General features: G+C 46.8%; 1 protein-coding gene across 5 annotated transcripts in view; it reads right to left on the bottom strand.

The window, feature by feature from the left end:
- Positions 1-24,085, bottom strand: part of LOC110497026 (protein tyrosine phosphatase receptor type N) — a 41,743-nt gene extending 17,658 nt beyond the window's left edge. The window contains exons 1-7 of one of the 5 annotated variants that reach the window (XM_090239606.1): positions 23,660-24,085; positions 16,011-16,061; positions 11,408-11,518; positions 10,991-11,096; positions 9,959-10,148; positions 8,643-9,000; positions 199-345 (exon numbers count right to left, since the gene is read on the bottom strand). In XM_090239606.1, the coding sequence (XP_090095732.1) occupies positions 199-345; positions 8,643-9,000; positions 9,959-10,148; positions 10,991-11,096; positions 11,408-11,518; positions 16,011-16,061; positions 23,660-23,735 (1,039 nt within the window). In that variant the 5' untranslated portion in view covers positions 23,736-24,085. Of the gene's footprint in view, positions 1-198; positions 346-8,642; positions 9,001-9,958; positions 10,149-10,990; positions 11,097-11,407; positions 11,519-16,010; positions 16,090-23,659 lie in introns of those variants that run through there. The other 4 variants (XM_090239603.1, XM_090239607.1, XM_090239604.1 and 1 more) reach the window with 4 other exon arrangements.
- Between the last annotated feature and the right edge of the window lie 603 nt (positions 24,086-24,688).

Raw genomic sequence — 24,688 nt, 5'->3', positions numbered from 1 at the left:
TTTGTTTAACACTTTTTTTTGGTTACTACATGACTCCATATGTGTTATTTCATCATTTTGATGTCTTCACTATTATTCTACAATGTAGAAAATAGTAAAAATAAAGAAAAACCTTTGAATGGGTAGGTGTTCTAAAACCTTTGACCCGTAGTGTAGTGCTCTGACAGGGTTCAGCTGCATGCCTGCGCTCTGACACACCTGCTGTGTCGGTGCCCAAGTCAGTAGCACTCTCCATCTGCAGCTGTTTCAGTGCTGCAGGCAGGTTGGCCAGCTGTGGAGGGGTTAAGTCCTTCATATCGATGCCATAGTGGTCCAGGAGCAGAGACACTTTCTGCAGGGAGTCATCTGAACAAACAGACAGGGTCATACAGAGTTAGAGGTGAGAGGTCAACAGGCAGGTGATGAAAAAAGTTCAGGCAGGCCAGACATTAGGCATTCAGTGTCTCAGCTACAGCAGGCAAGAACATAAAAAAAATAATCATATAGACAGGGGAGCCGGGGGGGTTAGGACGATTCTAATGGCCTGTGACTGACAGGGGCCCTAAAACAATATTACAACATTAGGTAAAAAAACATATATATTAAATGATTAACCTATCATCATTAATATAATATTTTATTTACATTGTACTAATAAACTAACGGTTTAATTTTCTTGTTTTTGGCAAAAAGTAAACATCCAGAGAGCCTCTGTATTGCCCAACCCCCCTCTATTTACATGAAATGGTTTGATCCTGCCCCCAGGACCTTTAGACAGGTCAAAATTCACAAGGCACTACAGAGGGTAGTGCGAACGGCCCATTACATCACTGGGGCCAAGCTTCCTGCCATCCAGGACCTCTATACCAGGCGGTGTCAGAGGAAGGCCCTAAAAATGGTCAAAGACTCCAGCCACCCTAGTCATAGACTGTTCTCTCTGCTACCACACGGCAAGCGTTACCTGAGTACCAAGTCTAGGACCAAGAGGCTTCTAAACAGCTTCTACCTCCAAGCCATAAGACTCTGAACATCTAGTTTAATGGCTACCCAGACTATTCGCATAAAATAATACAATTTGATTTGAAACCAAGCGCGACAGGTACTTGCTAGCAGTGAATTGTGAGTGACGAGTGCCGGTGGAGCATCATGTCTCAGTTTCCTAAAGAAAAACCTGGCTTCCAAAAACTAAAAGAAGGACAGGAGAGAGAAAAGGAGGACAGGAGAGAGAAAAGGAGGACAGGAGAGAGAAAAGGAGGACAGGAGAGAGAAAAGGAGGACAGGAGAGAGAAAAGGAGGACAGGAGAGAGAAAAGGAGGACAGGAGAGAGAAAAGAAGGACAGGAGAGAGAAAAGAAGGACAGGAGAGAGAAAGGAGGACAGGAGAGAGAAAAGGGCGACAGTATGTCACCCGATGATTCACAAAGGAAGGTGGGTGTCGTCCGTGACTGGTGGAAATGAGCCTGTTAGCTTCGTCCTTAGTGAAATAAGCTACTTTTGCTCCCCTAACATTAGTTACTTAATGTTATCTTCACAGAACATTCTGAGTGTTTACATAGGGTTAGGGTCAGGGTTAGGGTTAGGGTCAGGGTTAGGGTCAGGGTTAGGGGTCAGGGTTAGGGGTTAGGGTCAGGGTTAGGGTCAGGGTTAGGGTTAGGGTCTGGGTTAGGGGTTACATTTCACTCCTTTTTTAGCCGACATTTAATCAATGCAGGCAAACTTTTAGCAAACTGTTCATACTAAATCAGTTGTCCCTGTCCCTGCCTGGTGCCAGACCCAACAGTCACAGCTTCAGACTCACCAGCCCTGTCTCCTCATCCCCATAGCCCTGAACCAGCCCTGTCTCCTCATCCCCATAGCCCTGTCTCCCCATCCCCATATCCCTGAACCAGCCCTGTCTCACCATCCCCATACCCCTGAACCAGCCCTGTCTCCCCATCCCCATAGCCCTGTCTCCCCATCCCCATACCCCTGAACCAGCCCTGTCTCACCATCCCCATACCCCTGAACCAGCCCTGTCTCACCATCCCCATACCCCTGAACCAGCCCTGTCTCCTCATCCCCATAGCCCTGAACCAGCCCTGTCTCCTCATCCCCATAGCCCTGAACCAGCCCTGTCTCCTCATCCCCATAGCCCTGAACCAGCCCTGTCTCCTCATCCCCATACCCCTGAACCAGCCCTGTCTCCCCATCCCCATACCCCTGAACCAGCCCTGTCTCCCCATCCCCACCCCCCTGAACCAGCCCTGTCTCCCCATCCCCACCCCCCTGAACCAGCCCTGTCTCCCCATCCCCATAGCCCTGTCTCCCCACCCCCACCCCCCTGAACCAGCCCCGTCTCCCCATCCCCATAGCCCTGAACCAGCCCTGTCTCCCCATCCCCATAACCCTGTCTCCCCACCCCCACCCCCCTGAACCAGCCCCGTCTCCCCATCCCCATACCCCTGAACCAGCCCTGTCTCCCCATACCCCTGAACCAGCCCTGTCTCCCCATCCCCATACCCCTGAACCAGCCCTGTCTCCCCATACCCCTGAACCAGCCCTGTCTCCCCATCCCCATACCCCTGAACCAGCCCTGTCTCCTCATCCCCATACCCCTGAACCAGCCCTGTCTCCCCATCCCCACCCCCCTGAACCAGCCCCGTCTCCCCATCCCCACCCCCCTGAACCAGCCCGTCTCCCCATCCCCACCCCCCTGAACCAGCCCCGTCTCCCCATCCCCACCCCCCTGAACCAGCCCCGTCTCCCCATCCCCACCCCCCTGAACCAGCCCCGTCTCCCCATCCCCACCCCCCTGAACCAGCCCCGTCTCCCCATCCCCATAGCTCTGTCTCCCCATCCCCATACCCCTGAACCAGCCCTGTCTCCCCATCCCCATAGCCCTGAACCAGTCCTGTCTCCCCATCCCCATAGCCCTGAACCAGCCCTGTCTCACCATCCCCATCCCCCTGAACCAGCCCTGTCTCCCCATCCCCATAGCCCTGAACCAGCCCTGTCTCCCCATACCCCTGAACCAGCCCTGTCTCACCATCCCCATAGCTCTGTCTCCCCATCCCCATACCCCTGAACCAGCCCTGTCTCCCCATACCCCTGAACCAGCCCCGTCTCCCCATCCCCACCCCCCTGAACCAGCCCCGTCTCCCCATCCCCACCCCCCTGAACCAGCCCTGCCTCCCCATCCCCATAGCTCTGTCTCCCCATCCCCATACCCCTGAACCAGCCCTGTCTCACCATCCCCAAAGCCCTGAACCAGCCCTGTCTCCCCATCCCCATACCCCTGAACCAGCCCTGTCTCCCCATCCCCATAGCCCTGAACCAGCCCTGTCTCCCCATCCCCATACCCATGAACCAGCCCTGTCTCCCCATCCCCATAGCCCTGAACCAGCCCTGTCTCCTCATCCCCATACGCCTGAACCAGCCCTGTCTCCCCATCCCCATAGCCCTGAACCAGCCCTGTCTCCCCATCCCCATAGCCCTGAACCAGCCCTGTCTCCCCATCCCCATAGCCCTGAACCAGCCCTGTCTCACCATCCCCATAGCCCTGAACCAGCCCTGTCTCCCCATCCCCATACCCCTGAACCAGCCCTGTCTCCCCATCCCCATACCCCTGAACCAGCCCTGTCTCCCCATCCCCATAGCCCTGAACCAGCCCTGTCTCCCCATCCCCATAGCCCTGAACCAGCCCTGTCTCACCATCCCCATAGCCCTGAACCAGCCCTGTCTCCCCATTCCCATACCCCTGAACCAGCCCTGTCTCCCCATCCCCATAGCCCTGAACCAGCCCTGTCTCCCCATCCCCACCCCCCTGAACCAGCCCTGTCTCCCCATCCCCATACCCCTGAACCAGCCCTGTCTCCCCATCGCCCTGAACCAGCCCTGTCTCCCCATCCCCATACCCCTGAACCAGCCCTGTCTCCCCATCCCCATACCCCTGAACCAGCCCTGTCTCCCCATCCCCACCCCCCTGAACCAGCCCTGTCTCCCCATCCCCATACCCCTGAACCAGCCCTGTCTCCTCATCCCCATACCCCTGAACCAGCCCTGTCTCCTCATCCCCATACGCCTGAACCAGCCCTGTCTCCTCATCCCCATACGCCTGAACCAGCCCTGTCTCCCCATCCCCATCCCCCTAAACCAGCCCTGTCTCCCCATCCCCACCCCCCTGAACCAGCCCTACTCCCAACTGAAGGAGGTGAGCAGCATTGTGTTGAATGACATGTCAGTTGGCATAATTGCAGGTACTGAAATGCATTGAGGACAGGAATGTGATTCTCCAGTCAGGAAAAATCTCACTTGACACAGAAGACAGCCAATATCAGAGCGTTATAGAAAGAGACACAGTCTCTTAGAGATGGATGAGAGTCTCTCCTGTCTGAGGCAACACTGATTGCTACGCAAATGGATGTTGCACCTCAATTTAGCAAGAAACACAGCCGCCAGAGGAAAAGGAAGAGACTCCATGATGAGACCTCTGAAGAGGAGACAGCTCAGGACAGTGCAGCAACAGTGTTTCGGGACACTGTGTTTTTACTGCTATGGACAACATCATAAGAGACTCCATGATGAGACCTCTGAAGAGGAGACAGCTCAGGACAGTGCAGCAACAGTGTTTCGGGACACTGTGTTTTTACTGCTATGGACAACATCATAAGAGACTCCATGATGAGACCTCTGAAGAGGAGACAGCTCAGGACAGTGCAGCAACAGTGTTTCGGGACACTGTGTTTTTACTGCTATGGACAACATCATAAGAGACTCCATGATGAGACCTCTGAAGAGGAGACAGCTCAGGACAGTGCAGCAACAGTGTTTCAGGACACTGTGTTTTTACTGCTATGGACAACATCATAAGTGACTTGAACACGAGGTTCCACACCACTGCAAAACATTGTAGAATAATTTTCTGCTGTTCTGAAAGGTGGTCAGATTAGTGAGGGTAAAGTCCCTTCTGTGTGCCAACCACTGATCACGACGTATTCCAGAGTTCTGACACCTGAGTTTCAACATGAAGACAGACACCTGAACACTGTACAGTATATGCTGCCACTTTCCCCCCTAACATGTCCCCTTGGTCTCCTGACACCTGAACACTGTATATGCTGACACTGTCCCCCATAACATGTCCCCTTGGTCTCCTGACACCTGAACACTGTATATGCTGACACTGTCCCCCATAACATGTCCCCTTGGTCTCCTGACACCTGAACACTGTATATGCTGACACTGTCCCCCATAACATGTCCCCTTGGTCTCCTGACACCTGAACACTGTATATGCTGCCACTTCCCCCATAACATGTCCCCTTGGTCTCCTGAACACTGTATATGCTGCCACTTCCCCCCTAACATGTCCCATTGGTCTCCTGACACCTGAACACTGTATATGCTGCCACTTTCCCCCATAACATGTCCCCTTGGTCTCCTGAACACTGTATATGCTGCCACTTTCCCTCCTAACATGTCCCCTTGGTCTCCTGAACACTGTATATGCTGACACTTTCCCTCTAACATGTCCCCTTGGTCTCCTGAACACTGTATATGCTGCCACTTTCCCCCCTAACATGTCCCCTTGGTCTCCTGACACCTGAACACTGTATATGCTGACACTGTCCCCCCTAACATGTCCCCTTGGTCTCCTGACACCTGAACACTGTATATGCTGCCACTTTCCCTCCTAACATGTCCCCTTGGTCTCCTGACACCTGAACACTGTATATGCTGACACTTCCCCCCTAACATGTCCCCTTGGTCTCCTGAACACTGTATATGCTGACACTTCCCCCCTAACATGTCCCCTTGGTCTCCTGACACCTGAACACTGTATATGCTGCCACTTCCCCCCTAACATGTCCCCTTGGTCTCCTGACACTGTATATGCTGCCACTTCCCCCCTAACATGTCCCCTTGGTCTCCTGAACACTGTATATGCTGACACTTCCCCCCTAACATGTCCCCTTGGTCTCCTGAACACTGTATATGCTGACACTTTCCCTCCTAACATGTCCCCTTGGTCTCCTGAACACTGTATATGCTGCCACTTCCCCCCTAACATGTCCCCTTGGTCTCCTGAACACTGTATATGCTGACACTTCCCCCCTAACATGTCCCCTTGGTCTCCTGAACACTGTATATGCTGCCACTTCCCCCCTAACATGTCCCCTTGGTCTCCTGAACACTGTATATGCTGCCACTTTCCCCCATAACATGTCCCCTTGGTCTCCTGACACCTGAACACTGTATATGCTGCCACTTACCCCCCTAACTTGTCCCCTTGGTCTCCTGACACCTGAACACTGTATATGCTGCCACTTCCCCCCTAACATGTCCCCTTGGTCTCCTGACACCTGAACACTGTATATGCTGACACTGTCCCCCCTAACATGTCCCCTTGGTCTCCTGACACCTGAACACTGTATATGCTGCCACTTTCCCCTCTAACATGTCCCCTTGGTCTCCTGAACACTGTATATGCTGCCACTGTCCCCCCTAACATGTCCCCTTGGTCTCCTGAACACTGTATATGCTGACACTTCCCCCCATAACATGTCCCATTGGTCTCCTGAACACTGTATATGCTGACACTTCCCCCCTAACTTGTCCCCTTGGTCTCCTGACACCTGAACACTGTATATGCTGCCACTTTCCCCTCTAACATGTCCCCTTGGTCTCCTGAACACTGTATATGCTGACACTTCCCCCCTAACTTGTCCCCTTGGTCTCCTGACACCTGAACACTGTATATGCTGCCACTTCCCCCCTAACATGTCCCCTTGGTCTCCTGAACACTGTATATGCTGCCACTTCCCCCATAACATGTCCCCTTGGTCTCCTGAACACTGTATATGCTGACACTTTCCCCCATAACATGTCCCCTTGGTCTCTTGAACACTGTATATGCTGCCACTTTCCCTCCTAACATGTCCCCTTGGTCTCCTGAACACTGTATATGCTGCCACTTCCCCCCTAACATGTCCCCTTGGTCTCCTGAACACTGTATATGCTGACACTTCCCCCCATAACATGTCCCATTGGTCTCCTGAACACTGTATATGCTGACACTTCCCCCCATAACATGTCCCATTGGTCTCCTGAACACTGTATATGCTGACACTTCCCCCCTAACTTGTCCCCTTGGTCTCCTGACACCTGAACACTGTATATGCTGCCACTTCCCCCCATAACATGTCCCCTTGGTCTCCTGACACCTGAACACTGTATATGCTGACACTTTCCCCCATAACATGTCCCCTTGGTCTCTTGAACACTGTATATGCTGCCACTTTCCCTCCTAACATGTCCCCTTGGTCTCCTGAACACTGTATATGCTGACACTTACCCCTCTAACATGTCCCCTTGGTCTCCTGAACACTGTATATGCTGACACTTTCCCTCCTAATTTGTCCCCTTGGTCTCCTGAACGCAATTTGTAAGATGCAGCTTGTAAAGCATTTTTGGAGACGTGGGCATTGCTTTACGTATATTTCTGGTGGCAAGAGAGCTTTCAGTAAGCTAAAACTGATAAACAACTATTTGAGGTCCACTATGTCCCAGGACAGGCTTTGCAGTCTTGCCATGCTGTCCATTGAAAGTCAGTTAGCTAGAAAGCTGGACTTCAAAGACTTGATCAGTGACTTTGCTAGCAATAAGGCCTGGCGCTGGGCTCTTGGTGGGTAAGGTTGAGCAAGGGCCAGTGATAACTGTTAAATGGCATGGCTATGGATATTGGATCACTACACATATGACGCCTACAGGCTGAGAACAAGACTGAGAACAGACTGAGACCAAGATCTAAATGTAAGGGCTGGATTGCCATAAAATTTGTTGAGTACAATCAAGACCCCAAGTGGAAGAAACCTATTGATTTGGTGACCTCTTGACCTTTCCTCTAGCGCCACCATCAGGCATTTCCATTTCTACTTTTACAGCTGCTTATTTTCTAGTTGGTATGTAAACTTAGTTCAAAAATCTGCTGCTGATTTTATTATTTTATTTGTTATATCATTCTATAGATGATAATGTTAATTTATTTTAATTGAAGAGGTTAATGTATATTTAAGTTATATTTATTTTAAGTTATTCATTAATGTTAAGAGAATTTTCCATTGAAGAATTTTCCAATTCAAATTACATTTAGACTGTAAAAGACGTTTTTATAGAGGGGATCAGTCCTGCATCGAATAGTGAATTCCACTGTATTCAGAATGTTGCATGCATGTCTGCACAGTGTTATATTTTCACAGCTCACTGTCAGTAAATATTGGACTACAAGAGAGTTGCAGGCCTGCAAAGCTAGAGTTATTTAAAGCTTTGAATGGGTCGATTGGGTTCTGGAGGTGTGTGGTTACAGCAATTGTGCAGGGTTGGTGTGGCCTGTGGTGGGGAGGCCCAATGTGATATATTATCATGTGACCCACCCACCCACCCACCCACCCACCCACCCACCGGAGGCTGCTGAAGAGAGAACTGTTCATAATAATGGCTGGAACAGAGTGAATGGAATGGCATCAGACATGGAAACCATGGAAACCATGCATTTGATGTATCTTTGATACTATTCCATTGATTCCGCTCCAGTCACACTGACTGCCACACACTGACTGCCACACACTGACTGCCACACACTGACTGCCACACACTGACTGCCACACACTGACTGCCACACACTCACCATCCAATCCAGCCAGCGATCCGTAGTCCTTCTGAGCGTTGCTCTGCGTCTGATCCAGCTGCTGCTGCTGCTTGCGGACCTCCACGTCCTGCTGGGAAACGTAGTCCTCTGCGTAGTCCAGAGGGAAGTCCAGGTCCTGGTACAAGGGAGAGGTAGAGATCGGTGTTGCTGCCCCACGGTGGCGGGAGGCCGGCTGGGCGGGGGAGGAGAGGTACAGGGAGACCAGGTCCTGGAGCACCTGGCGGTCTCGGTCCTGGGGGCGGGACCCTTTACCCCCGGCGTGAGTAGAAGGGCGGGGGAAACCACCACCCTCCAGAGAGTTAAGAGAGCGCTCCTCGTCGTCTTGGTAACCATACTGCTGCTTAATAAACCCATAAACAGACACAGAGATGCCCTCTGGGAAAAGGAATTGATACAATCTCCTGTATTTATTATGGATCCCCATTAACTTCCCGGGGTCCAGCAGAATGAAGGCAGTTTATACAATTTTAAAAACATTACAATACATTGACAGATTTCACAACCCACTGTGTGCCCTCTGGCCCCTACTCTACAACTACAATACAGTACTAAATCCATGTGAACGTGTGTGTATAGTGCTTATGTTATCATATGTGTATGTGTATGCGTGTGTCTGTGTCTATGTGTGTGTTGCTTCACAGTCCCTGCTGTTCCATAAGGTGTATTTTTACCTGTTTTTAAAATCTAACTTTACTGTTTGCATCAGTTACCTGATGTGGAATAGAGTTCCGTGGCTCTATGCATTTTTATTTATTTTTTAATTAAAATGTAACCTTTATTTAACTAGGCAAGTCAGTTAAGAACAAATTCTTATTTACAATGACAGCCTACCGGGGAACAGTGGGTTAACTGCCTTGTTCAGGGGCAGAATGACAGATTTTTACCTTGTCAGCTCTAGGATTCAACCCAGAAACCTTTCAGTTACTGGCCCAACTTTCTAATCACCAGGCTACCTGCCGCCCCATGTAGTTCTGTGCACCTCCCATAGTCTGTCCTGGACTTGGGGACTGTGAAGAGACCTTGTGGCATGTCTTGTGGGGTATTATATGGTATCTATCTACAGTGTATTTATATCATACGACTCAGTTATATAGTATCTATGTACTGTATATACATTCTTACACACATGAACTGTATGTGGTAATAGTAGTTGTGTGTATGAATGTATATACAGTAGATAGATACCATATAACCATGAGTCGTATGATATAAATACACTGTAGATGTGTGTGTGTGTGTGTGTGTGTGTGTGTATATATGTGTGTGTGTGTATGTGTGTGTGTGTCCATTCCCACCTGGCGGTAGGTGTAAGGGTCCAGAGTTTGCATGTGGAGGGACTGGGAGGCCTTGGGGGGATCCACGATCATGTAGTCCAGGTAACTCTGCATCAGGTCTGGGTTGGGATCGTCCCCTTGAGCCTTGGTCCTGGAGCTGGGAGGATACTGCATCTTGGAAAGATGGGCACTCTGCACAGGTTCTGAGGACCTGAGAAATACAGTATGAATGGAGAATATCAGAATAAGGCCAACCAATTAGCACTTGCAGACCCTCATAGGGAACATAGCTTCCCTCACTCACAAGAACTCAACTTCCAAGTCATCCTCCACCTGTCTAAAAAGGGCTTCCATCTAATGCAGGAGTATTTGACCACAGTCCTCTGAGGATGGCTTCCCTCTACTCAGGAGTATTTGACCACAGTTCTCTGATGATGGCTTCCCTCTACTGCAGGAGTATTTGACCACAGTCCTCTGATGATGGCTTCCCTCTACTGCAGGAGTATTTGACCACAGTCCTCTGAGGATGGCTTCCCTCTACTGCAGGAGTATTTGACCACAGTCCTCTTAGGGCCACTTTCTCTAACAACATTTGAGTGTGACTTAGTCTACTTGTGCTCTATGTCAGACGCTCAGTGACAGTGACTGACTGTCTGCTTAGGGCACTCATCAATGGGACCTCAATGGAAATAAGTATCTGAATGAATTGTGTTATTCCGACCACGTTTAAAAATATATACATGTACTGTGTGTATACGTTTTTAACTGACAAATAAAACCAACCAATTAATCAACTACCAGTGGAAGAGAGAGACGCAGAGGCTGTGGCCTGTTCCTCGTGGACTGGATTTTAAACATCTCTTCTCTAAACTCAAAGATCTGGTTCTGGGGCTTTCTAAAGGTTTCTTTCTAATCTCATAACCTTTCCTGGCTGCTATTACAAAACAATTCCCCCATTGAGTCACAGACCTTCCTGTGGAAATCTGCAGACAAATAGAACAGATGTAATTATAGATCTGCTTTTAATTATAGTCAACAGAGCAGGAGACTCACTGAGACGAGGGGTTGTCATGACGTCCAGACAGGGGGCGGGTCAGTGAAACACGGCTCAGCTCCTTGCGAATGACGTACTGGGTGATGTCATCCTGCCAGGACAATCCTGCACAGCCAAAGGCCGATACAGATGTCAATCACAGTAGTCATAGATGTAACCTGGTAACTTGAGGAGTGTGACCTTATAGAGCCCTCAGCCCTGTTGCCGTGGTAGCAGATGAGACCTGATTATCTGTTCATGATCTTTACCATCACTAAGGTAACAGTTCACTTTTACAACCACACTCTGAACCTAACAACCTTTGTGGGAATGGGTTAGTGAGTATGCATGGAGTACGGATATGTCTATATGTGGCTGTGTGTGTGTGTGTGTGTGTGTGTGTGTGTGTGTGTACATGTGTGTGTAACTTTAATTACCTTGCATCATCAGTTCCTTGAGCACCTCCTGTAGTCTGTGCAGCACAGGCACTGACACCTCATACAGAACCATCTCCTGCTGGGGCAGCAGACATTGGCCAAACAGTCCATCTACAGAATATAGAGAAAACAGCAGAACACATCAGAACACATCAGAACCCTCTCCTGCTGGGGCAGCAGAGACTGGCCAAACAGCCAACCTACAGAATATAGAGAAAACAGCAGAACACATCAGAACCCTCTCCTGCTGGGGCAGCAGAGACCAGCCAAACAGCCAACCTACAGAATATAGAGAACACAGCAGAACACATCAGAACCCTCTCCTGCTGGGGGCAGCAGACACATCTACAAAGCACAGAGAACACACACACGCATGCATATAAACACATATGCACGCGCACACAACTATGATGATGTACTATGGTGATGTACTATGGTGATGTACTATGGAGATGTACTATGGAGATGTAGTATGGTGATGTACTATGGAGATGTACTATGGAGATGTACTATGGAGATGTACTATGGAGATGTACTATGGAGATGTACTATGGTGATGTACTATGGAGATGTACTATGGAGATGTAGTATGGTGATGTACTATGGAGATGTACTATGGTGATGTACTATGGTGATGTACTATGGTGATGTACTATGGAGATGTACTATGGAGATGTAGTATGGTGATGTACTATGGAGATGTACTATGGTGATGTACTATGGAGATGTACTATGGAGATGTAGTATGGTGATGTACTATGGAGATGTACTATGGTGATGTACTATGGTGATGTACTATGGTGATGTACTATGGTGATGTACTATGGTGATGTACTATGGAGATGTACTATGGAGATGTACTATGGAGATGTACTATGGTGATGTTTGTGTGTTTGTAGATGTGCGAGTGGGTCTCGATGAGTCATCGCCCAGCTCTATTCTCTCTCTCACCCATTCTCTCTCTCTAACATACACATGGGGGAGAGACACTGCCGTCACCCGGGTGATGTCACTGTTGCCATGGAAACGGTGGGAAAGAGACGTGATTGGTTAAGAGCAGGTTGACGGAGAGAGGCCGTATGTTTACACACTGATGCTCAGAGTGTGCCTCATCGTACATGAAGGCACACACGCTCACACACACTTGCAAACACATTTGCACACATGCAGTTCTGTAGACAAAAATCAGGAAACACATGACAACTGCCATTGAGTTAATTGAGTATGAATAATGTAGTATTTCCTATGAGACAGTAGACAGCAGAACACCTGCCCATCACAACCGTCGAACTGGTTAACGTCATTATATGCATGAAGTCCCAAATGTCACCCTATTCCCTATATAGTGCACTACTTCTGCCCAGGGTCCATAGAATAGGGTGCCATTTGGGATGCACACTGGAACTGGGGAGCGAATACCATTTTAAAGACAGGATGTGACTGGTTACAGATTAAACAACAGATTCCAAGAGACAAGGTGCGTGAGACAAGGTCGGTGAAACAAGGGGGGATGAAACAAGGGGGGATGAGACAAGGGGGGATGAAACAAGGGGGATGAGACAAGAGGGGTGAAATAAGGGGGGAAGAAGGTGGGTGAAACAAGGTGGGATGAGACAAGAGGGGTGAAATAAGGGGGGAAGAAGGGGGGTGGAACAAGGTGGGATGAGACAAGGGGGGTGGAACAAGGTGGGATGAGACAAGGGGGGTGGGACAAGGGGGGTGGGACAAGGGGGGTGGAACAAGGAGGGATGAGACAAGGGGGGATGAGACAAGAGGGGTGAAATAAGGGGGTGGAAACAAGGGAGATGAGACAAGGGGGAAGAAGGTGGGTGAAACAAGGTGGGATGAGAAAAGGGGGGTGGAACAAGGTGGGATGAGACAAGGGGGGTGGGACAAGGGGGGATGAGACAAGCGGGGTGGAACAAGGTCGGATGAGACAAGGGGGGTGGAACAAGGTGGGATGAGACAAGGGGGGTGGAACAAGGTGGGATGAGACAAGGGGGATGAGACAAGGTGGGATGAGACAAGGGGGGTGGAACAAGGTGGGATGAGACAAGGGGGGTGGAACAAGGTGGGATGAAACAAGGGGGGTGGAACAAGGTGGGATGAGACAAGGGGGGTGGGACAAGGGGGGTGGAACAAGGTGGGATGAGACAAGGGGGGTGGAACAAGGTGGGATGAGACAAGGGGGGTGGAACAAGGTGGGATGAGACAAGGGGGGTGGAACAAGGTGGGATGAGACAAGGGGGGTGGAACAAGGTGGGATGAGACAAGGGGGGTGGGACAAGGGGGGTGAATGAAGGAGGGAAGACATAACGGACGAGGGGGGAAGGAAAGAGATACAGGGTGTGTGCTGTAGGTTTTACACTTAGCGGACTGTTTGTTTTAATACAGGGTGTCAAACTCTAGTCCTCCAACGCAGAGAGGAAGAGGCGAAGAGAGAGGGTTTACTCCACCTAAAGTCTGTCCAAGAAAATAAAACCAGGAAGTGAGGAATTTTTGTGTGGAGATCAATGAGAGTGTCGAATTTGGTCAACAACCTTTTTTATTGCTAATTTGCTACGTGAGGCTTATTCGATCGAATAGAGGTTTCGTAATGGTTAGGTTGTTATGAATGAACTGACATAAGTGGACGCATGTAGCATTTTGGCAACTTGATATGGAGTTTTGCCTGTTGTTCACAAGCGTATCTGTCCTCTGATTGGCTAGAATAGTGCCACCTTACACAAATGACTGATGATTGGCTGAGAGAAATTGATGATAAAATGATTGTGGGGGCTGTCTTGTTGGACTTCAGTGCAGCTTTTGACATTATTGTGTTATGGCTTTACACCCCCTGCTATAATGTGGTTAAAGAGTTACTTGTCTAACATAACACGGAGGGTGTTCTTTAATGGAAGCCTATCAAATATAATCTAGTTATAATCAGGAATTCCCCAGGGTAGCTGTTTAGGCCCCTTGCTTTTTAAATTTTTACTAATGACATGCCACTGACTTTGAGTAAAGCCAGAGTTTCTATGTATGCGGATGACTCAACACTATACACGTCAGCTACTACAGCGACTGAAATGACTGCAACACTCAACAAAGAGCTGCAGTTAGTTTCAGAGTGTGTGGCAAGGAATAAGTTAGCCCTAAATATTTCTAAAACTAAAAGCATTGCATTTGGAACAAAACCCTCACTAAACCCTAAACCTCAACTAAATATTGTAATAAATAATGTGGAAATTGAGCAAGTTAAGATGACTAAACTGCTTGGAGAAACACTAGATTGTAAACTGTCATGGTCAAAACATATTGATGCAGTAGTAGCTAAGATGGGGAGAAGTCTGTCCATAATAAAGCACTGCTCTGCCTTCTTCACAACACTATCAACAAGGCAGGTCCTACAGGCCCTAGTTTCTACCTTCATAACAACACTATCAACAAGGCAGGTCCTACAGGCCCTAGTTTCTACCTTCATAACAACACTATCAACAAGGCAGGTCCTACAGGCGCTAGTTTTGTCGCACCTTGACTACGGTTCAGTAGTGAGGTCAGGAGCCACAAAAAAGGACTTCAGAAAATTGCAATTGGCTCAGAACAGGGCAGCACAGCTGGCCCTTGGATGCACACAGAGAGCTAACATTAATAATATGCATGTCAATCTCTCCTGGCTGAAAGTGGAGGAGATTGACTTCATCACTACTTTTATTTATGAGTGGTATTGACATGTTGAATGCACCGAGCTGTCTGTCTAAACTACTGGCATACAGCTCAGACACCCATACATACCCCACAAGACATGCCACAAGAGGTCTCTTCACAGTCCCCAAGTCCAGAACAGACTATGGTAGGCACACAGTACTACATAGATCCATGACTACATGGAATTCTATTCCACATCAAGTAACTGACGCCAGAAGTAAAATTACATTTTAAAAACAGATTAAAAAACAACTTATGGAACAGCGGGGACTGTGAAGCAACACAAACATTAGCACGCATACACATGGAATTAGTATTGTAGATATGTGTTAGTGGTGGAGTAGGGACCTGAGGGCACACAGTGTGTTGTGTAATCTGTGAATGTATTATAACGTTTTAAAACTGTATAAACTGCCTTAATTTTGCTGGACCCCAGGAAGAGTAGCTGGTGCTTTGGCAGCAGCTAATGGGGATCCATAATAAATACAAATAGCTGATCTCGACTCCACCTGCCTGCCTTCCATCTTTGAGGACATGTATTTCCATTATTAGAGAATTCACTCGACCATCTTGTCAACATAATAAAAAATCTTTGTCAAGAGTCAAAGTCTCTTCCTGTTTCCATTTCAACTTATTGATAAATTACTGTTACTGATTGGCTGGAGGCTACACACCTGATTTCCCAGGTCTAGACCACAGACTAATTGGACATTTGTGTAGCCTCCAGCCAATCAGTAACAGCTGAAATGGAAACAGGAAGAGACTTTGGCGCACGAGGACTAAGAATTTGACACCCCTGTCTTATTAAAGAACTGCCAACACCTCCTGGAGTGTCTGGTGACAGAGAGAGGATTGTATAGTGAGACAACGTGAAGAAGATGGGTTAGATAGAGAGATGGTGTTATGTCATACTGACCATCTGAGCATGGCTGGTCTCTGGGGCAGAGCTTCTTCTCAAACAGACAGCCTGAGAAGCACATGAAGAGGGGGAGGAGAAAGAGAGAGAGAGAGAGAGGAAAAGAAAGAGAGAAAGAGGGAGGGAGGGGAAGAACAGAGAGAGATAGAGAGGGAGGAAGAGACAGAGGAGGAAGGGAGAGAGAGATTTTCTATTATTTCAGATTTTCTGGCAATTGACAAAATGTCATGACAATAATGTACCCTTGAATTAAACTGGGGGAGGGAAATGAGAGAGCGAGAGAGAAAGAGAATTTAAGAGCCATTAAATTCTATAACCACCTAAAAAGAAGCGATTCCCAAACTTCCATAACAAAGCCATCACCTACAGATGGATGAACCTGGAGAAGAGTCCCTAAGCAAGCTGAGGACACTAAGCAAGCTGGTCCCGGGGCTCTGTTCACAAACACAAACAAAGCCCCAGGACAGCAACACAATTAGACCCAACCAAATCATGAGAAAACAAAAAGATAATTACTTGACACATAGGAAAGAATTAACAAAAGAAAACAGAGCAAGCTAGAATGCTATTTGGCCCTAACAGAGAATACACAGTGGCAGAATACCTGACCACTGTGACCGACTATTGAGAAAGGTCGCTGTAGGCAGACCTGGCACTCAAAAGAAGACTATGTGCACACTGCCCCACAAAATGAGGTGGAAACTGCGCTGCACTTCCTAACCTCCTGCTAAATGTATGACCATAGTAGAGACACACACAGGGCATTAGGAAAGTATTGACCCTTTGACTTGTTCCACATTTTGTTAGATTACAGCCTTATTCTAAATTGGATTAAATAAAGCATTTTCCTCATCAATCTACACACAATACCCCATAATGACACAGCAAAAATAGGTTTTTAGACATTTTTGCAAATGCATTAAAGATTTTAAAAAACATAAATACCTAATTTAAATAAGTATTCAGACCCTTTGCTATGTTTCCATTGATCATCCTTGAGATGTTTCTACAACTTGATTGGAATCCACCTGTGCTAAACTTAATTGATTGGACATGATTTGGAAAGGCACACACCTGTCTATATAGGGTCCAACAGTTGACAGTACATGTCAGAGCAAAAACCAAACCATGAGGTCAAAGGAATTGCCCGTAGAGCTCTGAGACAGGATTGTGTCGAGGCACAGATCTGGGGAAGGGTACCAAACTATTTCTGCAGCATTGAAGGTCCCCAAGAACACAGTGGACTCCATATTTCTTAAATGGCAGAAGTTTGGAACAACCAAGACTCTTCTTAGAGCTGGCTGCCCGGCGAAACTGAACAATCGGGGGAGAAGTGCCTTGGTCAGGAAGGTGACTAAGAACCCGATGGTCACTATGATAGAGCTCCAGAGTTCCTCTGTGGAGATGGGAGAACCTTCCAGAAGGACAACCATCTCTGCAGCACTCCACCAATCAGGCATTTATGCCAAAAGGCACCTAAAGTACTCTCAGACCATGAGAAAACAGATTATCTGGTCTGGTGAAAGCAAAATTGAACTATTTGGCCTGAATGCCAAGCGTCACGTCTGGAGGAAACTTGGCACCATCCCTATGGTAATGCGTTGTGTTGGCAGCATCATGCTGTGGGGATGTTTTTCAACGGCAGGGACTGGGAGACTAGTCAGGATTGAGGGAAAGACGAACAGAGCAATGTACAGAGAGATCCCTAATGAAAACCTGCTCCAGAGTGCTCAGGACCTCAGACTGGGGTGAAGGTTCCCCTTCCAACAGGACAACGACTCTAAGCACACAGCCAAGACAATGCAAGGGTGTCTTCGGGACAAGTCTCTGAATGGACTTGAGTGGCCCAGCCAGAGGCCGGACTTGAAACCTATCGAACACCTCCCAAGAGACCTGAAAATAGCTGTGTAGCGACGCTCCCCATCCAACCTGACAGAGCTTGAGACGATATGCAGAGAAGAATGGGAGAAACTCTCCAAATACAAGCTTGTAGCGTCATATCCAAGATGACTTGAGGCTGTAATCGGCGTCAAAGGTGCTTCAACAAAGTAGTGAGTAAAGGGTCTGAATACTTATGCAAATGTGATATTTCAGTTGTTTATTTTTATACATTTGCAAAAAATTCTACAAACCTGTTTTTGCTTTGTCATTATGGGGTATTGTGTGTAGATTGATGAGGGGGGATTTAACACACACACACACATATATATATATATATATACACACACTAGAATAAGGCTGAACGTCACAACATATGGAAAAGGTTTGTGGTCTGAAGACTTTCCGAATGCTCTGTATATTCCTCAGATTACACAGACCCACCAAGAATCCACATTCTGATAAACTCCCATATCTACTGGGTGAAATACTACAGTGTGCCATCACATCACAGCAGCAGTGTTTGTGACTTGAAGACTGAAGACTTTCTGAATGCTCTGTATATTCCTCAGATTACACAGACCCACCAAGAATCTGAAAACAAATCCACATTCTGATAAACTCCCATATCTACTGGGTGAAATACCACCGTGTGACATCACATCACAGCAGCAGTGTTTGTGACTTGTTGCCACAAGAACAGGGCAACCAGTGAAGAACAAACACAATGTAAATACAACCCATATTTATGTTTATTTATTTTCCCTTGTATACTTTAACAATGTGCACATCATTACTAAACTGTATAAAGCCATAAAATGACATTTGAAATGTCTCTATTCCTATGGAACTTTTGTGAGTGTAATGTTTACTGTTCATTTTTTACTTCACTTGCTTTGGCAATGTAAACATATGTTTCCCATGCCAATAAAGCCCTTTGAATTGAGAGAGAGCAGGGGGTTGTGTTGGATGGCAGACTGTGTGTCTGTATGTATGTATGTATGTAGCAGACTGTGTGTGTGTGTATATATATATATATATATATAAAGGAGGTAATGGGTGACCTTTACAGAGCTCCAGTCTGCTTGGGGAGGAAACACGGCCAGATGTGACACAACACGGCTGTACACACTGAATGTGTTGTGTGTGTGTGCGTATGTGAGTGAGTTTGCATTCATGATTATGTGTGTACTGTATTACAAAAACAGAAGCGGGAGACAGACTGGCCTAGAGGGCTGTCTCTCTGTGGGGGAAACAATACGATTCCCCAGACACAAAGACAAGATCACAGACAAGACAAGAAGAAACATAGACGAGAAAACAGAGCATGTCTTTCCGTGCACCAGAAACAGTATTAGTTGTCTTTCAAATACTTTAGCTGCATTTGATTGAGTTTGCCTGGCGCCGAGCAACGGAACCAATGGAATAGTCGCAACGGTCCAAGCCCCGTCCATCTGCCACCTCAGGCAGGCACAATCAAAGGCTCAAAGTATTTGAAAGAAGTCAGATACTATTTGAATCCATGTCTGGATATATCTGCGATATGATGACTAATACACGCTGTATCCCTCCCTTTCTTCACACTCCTCTCTCTCTTCCTCTGTCCATCCCTCTCTCGTCTGTCTGCAGCAGAAGCAGGGGAGATTGTTCCCAAGCTAGAGTCCATCACAGACTGGACAAATCACTAGTGCACTGCCCCCGAGCCCCAAGAGCATGTCAATCAATCAACCGCATGCAGAAATACAGACCATCAATCCCAGGGGGCTAGGTCATAGTACATCTCTTGTTCTAGTAATGAGTATTGCTGTATCTTACATCTAAGAGAATATACTTTGGCCCTGCATTCTAGGCCTATTCTTAACTGTTGTACAGCACTGTGTTGTATCATGTATTTTGCATCCGATCAGTTGGTGTGACCTTGTGATGTCATCTATGGCATTGTCCATTGTGTTCTACCTCAAGAAACTCAAGATGTGAAATAAGACCAATAAAGTGAAGTGACCTGGGTTGTAAGTATCATAGCAACAGTCATTTCAAACTGCGTGGCGTAATTCTCTGGGCTGTTTTTTTTGTTATTTCAGCTGTTCAGAAATATGAGGGAGAGATGTAACACACACAAGTTTATCGGGATTCTAGGTTCTTTCTGAGGAAGAGGCATGTACTGTAAGCTGATTATGTGTATCCCACAACAGTCAATAAAAGCTATTACAGCAGTCAATAATTAGCACAGGACTGTATCATGGCAACATTTGCTGCATTGTGCTGTATACATGCATGAGTCAGAGCTCCATAAACAAAAGAGTTCCAAACAGCATGGACATAATTATCACCTTGGATGTTTCCACCCCACACACACTTTATGAATTCAATCCCATAGTTAAACTCAGTCACATGACTGGGTGTTTCCTGTTCTTTCTCCACGATGATCTGAGTTTGTTTTCCTCCATCTCCCTTCCCCTAATCTCCTCCTCAAACTCTTTCTCCCTCTCCCCCTCAAACTCTCAAACTCACTCTCCCCCTCAAACTCTCTCTGCCTCAAACTCACTCTCTCTCTCTCTCAAACTCTCTCCCCTTCAAACTCTCTCTCTCTCCCCCTCAAACTCTCAAACTCTCTCTCCCCCTCAAACTCTCTCTGCCTCAAACTCACTCTCTCTCTCTCTCAAACTCTCTCTCCCCCTCAAACTCTCTCTCCCCTTCAAACTCTCTCTCTCTCTCCCCCCTTCAAACTCTCTCTCTCTCTCTCCCCTTCAAACTCTCTCTCTATCCCCCTCTCAAACTCTCTCTCCCCCTCTCAAACTCGCTCTCTCTCTATCCCCCCTCAAACTCTCTCTCAGCCTACAGATGTGCTACCTTAATTTGACCCTGCTTCTCATAGCAGGAAAATGAAATTGGAATTATTATGTGGATTATAATTAATGGACATTTTTGTAGGGGTTGATACATTTTCCGTTGGTGCAAATCAGGTGGGTATTACATACTTTAGAAGCCTTTTAAAACCTTGAATACACTAAAATTTGCAGGATACATCTCTGCAACAACAGTAATCAAATTAAGATAGCAGATCTGTACCACTGGGAGTCAGGGCCTGGACAGAGGAAGTGGGGGAGCACTCTACGACACAAGGGCTATTTTTAATATGTTACTGCAACTACAATCATATCCTTTCATATCTGAAATGACAATAAAGTAATGGGCTATAAGTACAGGGATAGAGTGATGACAGACACGACATGTTGAGTTGAATAATGGTGAGTCTGGTGAGGCTTTGTCCATTTGAATTCTCTTTTATAGCTTCAGATAAGAGTCTGAATCTCAAATTGTACCCTGTTCCCTATGGGCCCTGGTCAAAAGTAGTGCACTATATAGGGAATAGGGCCTTGGTCTAAAGTAGTGCACTATATAGGGAATAGGGCCCTGGTCTAAAGTAGTGCACTATATAGGGAATAGGGCTCTGGTCTAAAGTAGTGCACTATATAGGGAATAGGGTGCCATTTGGGATGCAGTCTTATATTTTACAGATTTAAAGGGGTAATCTTAAACTTAGAAATGCCTCATGAGAATGTTGTACCCCATTAGAATCCAACATGATAAGCTTGATTTACTCCAATGTGAATGTAAACAAACACTGTATAGACTCAAAAGATGGTTAAAACTATAATTTGTATATAAGTGATGTACAGAATTTAAGAGTGGTTCCATTTCTCCAGCCACCCCATCCCTCAACTTTTTATCAAAACGGTGGCGGGGAGCCCTCTTTGTTATTGTTTCAACTGCGGATGGCCCTTTTAATCTTCAGAAAACAGACTTGTTTTTGTCCTCCGAGGTGCATATAGACAGATGGCCATGACAGGTGATGGGCTGAAGTCACACACCACCTGTGTCTCACCTCTCACTGTTTGACAACCTGAGAAATGTAACACCCCACCAGATCTAACAAGTACCATATTGTGATTCATAACCATCAGTACCACCAGATTTAAAGACTATCATTATGTGATTCATAACCATCAGAATAGGTGAGTTATACTTGATACATACGCGTGTATATGCCTCTTCAGCTTTGTTAGTGTTGTGCCTTAAACATGCTCAGTAAATTGGTCTGGCCATCCAACAAAATCTCCAAATACATTAGAATATATGCAGTTCTCACTCATTCCTGTTTATTCACATGGGGTGAAGCCAAATGAATGAAGGATCCTTCAGGTAGTGACTACAGTCGTGGTGGTGAGTCACAGCGATGGGGTACGCTACTATTGGTTTATTAGTTACCTGCACAATGTTAGGCCTACTGTTTCACTTCTGATAACTCCACAAACCGGCATGTCAAAAGGAAGGCAGTCATAGCCAGTTAGACATGGTATAATTCTCCTCAGATTGACACACACGGTAAGTAAGCAATAACCGCATTACAAGATAACCAACCGTGTCGAACAGCTGGAAATCAAGGAGGCAAAGTAATACATTTTCCCCTAGTGTGATGAACTAACAGTAGTCAGGTCTACATCTCACCAGAACTGAGTTAAGGTCAGTGTGTGTGCCTGCCTCCACAGCACAGGTTTAGCCTGCTCTACAGCACCGAAATGTCAAGCGGCCATCGACACAGAAAACAAGCGCACTGTTCTGAACCATCAGTGCTGAGTCTGCGTGTGCCGTCTGTCCATGGTTCTAAAATGACTGGCTATAACCAACGCACATGCCATTGACGTAGAGAGTATGTATGCACTGTCCATGGTACTGAAATGAGCGCGCAGGCGCTGTTGATGTACAATTCGAGGTGGTAGGATTGGCTGCAGCCTACATTGATAAACTGCCAGCAGTAGGATGGCTACATGAGAACAGGATCCAACTTTAGTAATTGAACTACTAACCAGCCTGGAGGGCGTGAGGTCATGTGTGGTAAGCAAGTGGGTGGTTGTAATCGCAGTATTACAAAATGGGCCTTGGTAAACCTATGACAGTGGTTGCCTAGGTTGTCATTCAATTTCCTTGCATTGGGTTGACATTGCATCAATAGCCAAGTGCATGTTGTTTAAACTTAGCGCAGTGCATTTTACACAAATCAACATGACATCGTCATCCACAAAAGCAAAAACACCAGACCAGTAGCCGACACAAAAACCAAACCCTAATCTTCTGACTTTTGAATGACGTGAAGAAACTCTCTCCCTCGCTCTCAAACAGTTTTGTCTTTATTGAGCGCGCCGAGCCAAAGCGTGGGGCACAGCAGGCTATTTATTACTGGTCCTTGCTCCACTATTATTGCGGAGAGGAGCTATGATGAATCACGCCTGACGCTGTTTTCGCAAAACCCATCATTCAATCCAAGCAGAAGTCGACAGCCTCAAGTCACTAATCAAACCAAGTGTATTGTGAAGCAATTGTAGATTCAGCCTACATAGCCTCCAATAGCCTAAACAAACATAACTGACATCCAGAAATGATGTTGAATCACATCTGAATCTCTCAATTTCTTAACATGTGTAATGTATAAGTAAATTCACATTGTTTATAACACTATGCTACAATGCACAGAAAAGCAAAACAGTACGGTGAATGATACTAAAATAATTGAGCATATGTGGCTATATTCTTAGTTGCTATTCTGGCAAATCCAGTTTGAATTAAGTAGCAGAATATGGCTCATGGACCCCGTCAATATATTGCATTGATTTACTCACTATACGCTATTGCCTTGGCTGAGATTTCTAAATGGCTGTGTATGTAGACCTGTTACCTGCCTCTGAGTGACTCAGTTCATTTTTCTCCCTTACCGTATCTGCTTGACATCCCCGTCTGATAGCACACCGCCATCACACATAACACGCTCCATAGTCGCTGAGATCCCATGGTTTTCCCCAAGACAGACAGAGCTGTTCAGCGGTGCGTTTTAAACCCTCATGATCCGTGTCAACTATCGGAGGGACTTTCTAAATGTCGCACATCCACTCCGACTCCAAAGGAAGGACGTGGATTTTCGGCAGCAGAAGCGCACCAACTGTGAGTGAGACAGCAAGTGTTGCGAGAAACGTGTAAATCCCGGGATGCACGCTGCTTCGGATCAGGAACGGAAGGGGTTAGTCTTTCTGCATGGCTGGTTTACCTTTGGGAGACCCACCATTGCATCATAGCCCACTAGGCGAAATTAATAAAGTTCAAGTCATTTTTACCATGTATTCCTCAGTTCCTCTAAATATACTGAGGAAAAATATAAACGCAACATGTAAAGTGTTGGTCCCATGTTTCATGAGCTGAAATAAAAGATCCCAGAAATGTTCCATACTCACAAAAAGCTTATTTCTCTCAAATTGTGCACACACTTGTTTTACATTCCTGTTAGTGATAATTTATCCTTTGCCAAGATAATCCATCCACCTGACAAGAAGCTGATTAAACAGCATGATCATTACACAGGAGCACCCTGTGCTGGGGACAATAAAAGGCCACTCTAAAATGTGCAGTTTTGTCACACAACACAATGCCACACAACACAATGCCACGGATGTCTCAAGTTGAGGGAGCGTGTAATTGGCATGCTAACTGCAGGAATGTCCAACAGCGCTGTTGCCAGAGAATTGAATGTTAATTTCTCTACCACAAGCCACTTCCGACCTCATGTAACCATGCCAGCCCAGGACAGCTGATGAAACTGAGGAGTATTTCTGTCTGAAAAAAAAACCTTTGGTGGGGAAAAACACATTCTGATTGGCTGGGCCTAGCTCCCAAGTGGGTGGGCCTATGCCCTCACTGGCTGCACCAGTGCCCAGTATTGTGAAATCCATAGATTAGGGCCTAATGAATTT

Source organism: Oncorhynchus mykiss, chromosome 7 (genome assembly GCF_057628025.1).
Source record: "Oncorhynchus mykiss isolate SJ-2025 chromosome 7, ASM5762802v1, whole genome shotgun sequence".
Lineage (NCBI taxonomy): Eukaryota > Metazoa > Chordata > Actinopteri > Salmoniformes > Salmonidae > Oncorhynchus > Oncorhynchus mykiss.
This window is presented reverse-complemented; position numbering and strand designations above follow the sequence as displayed.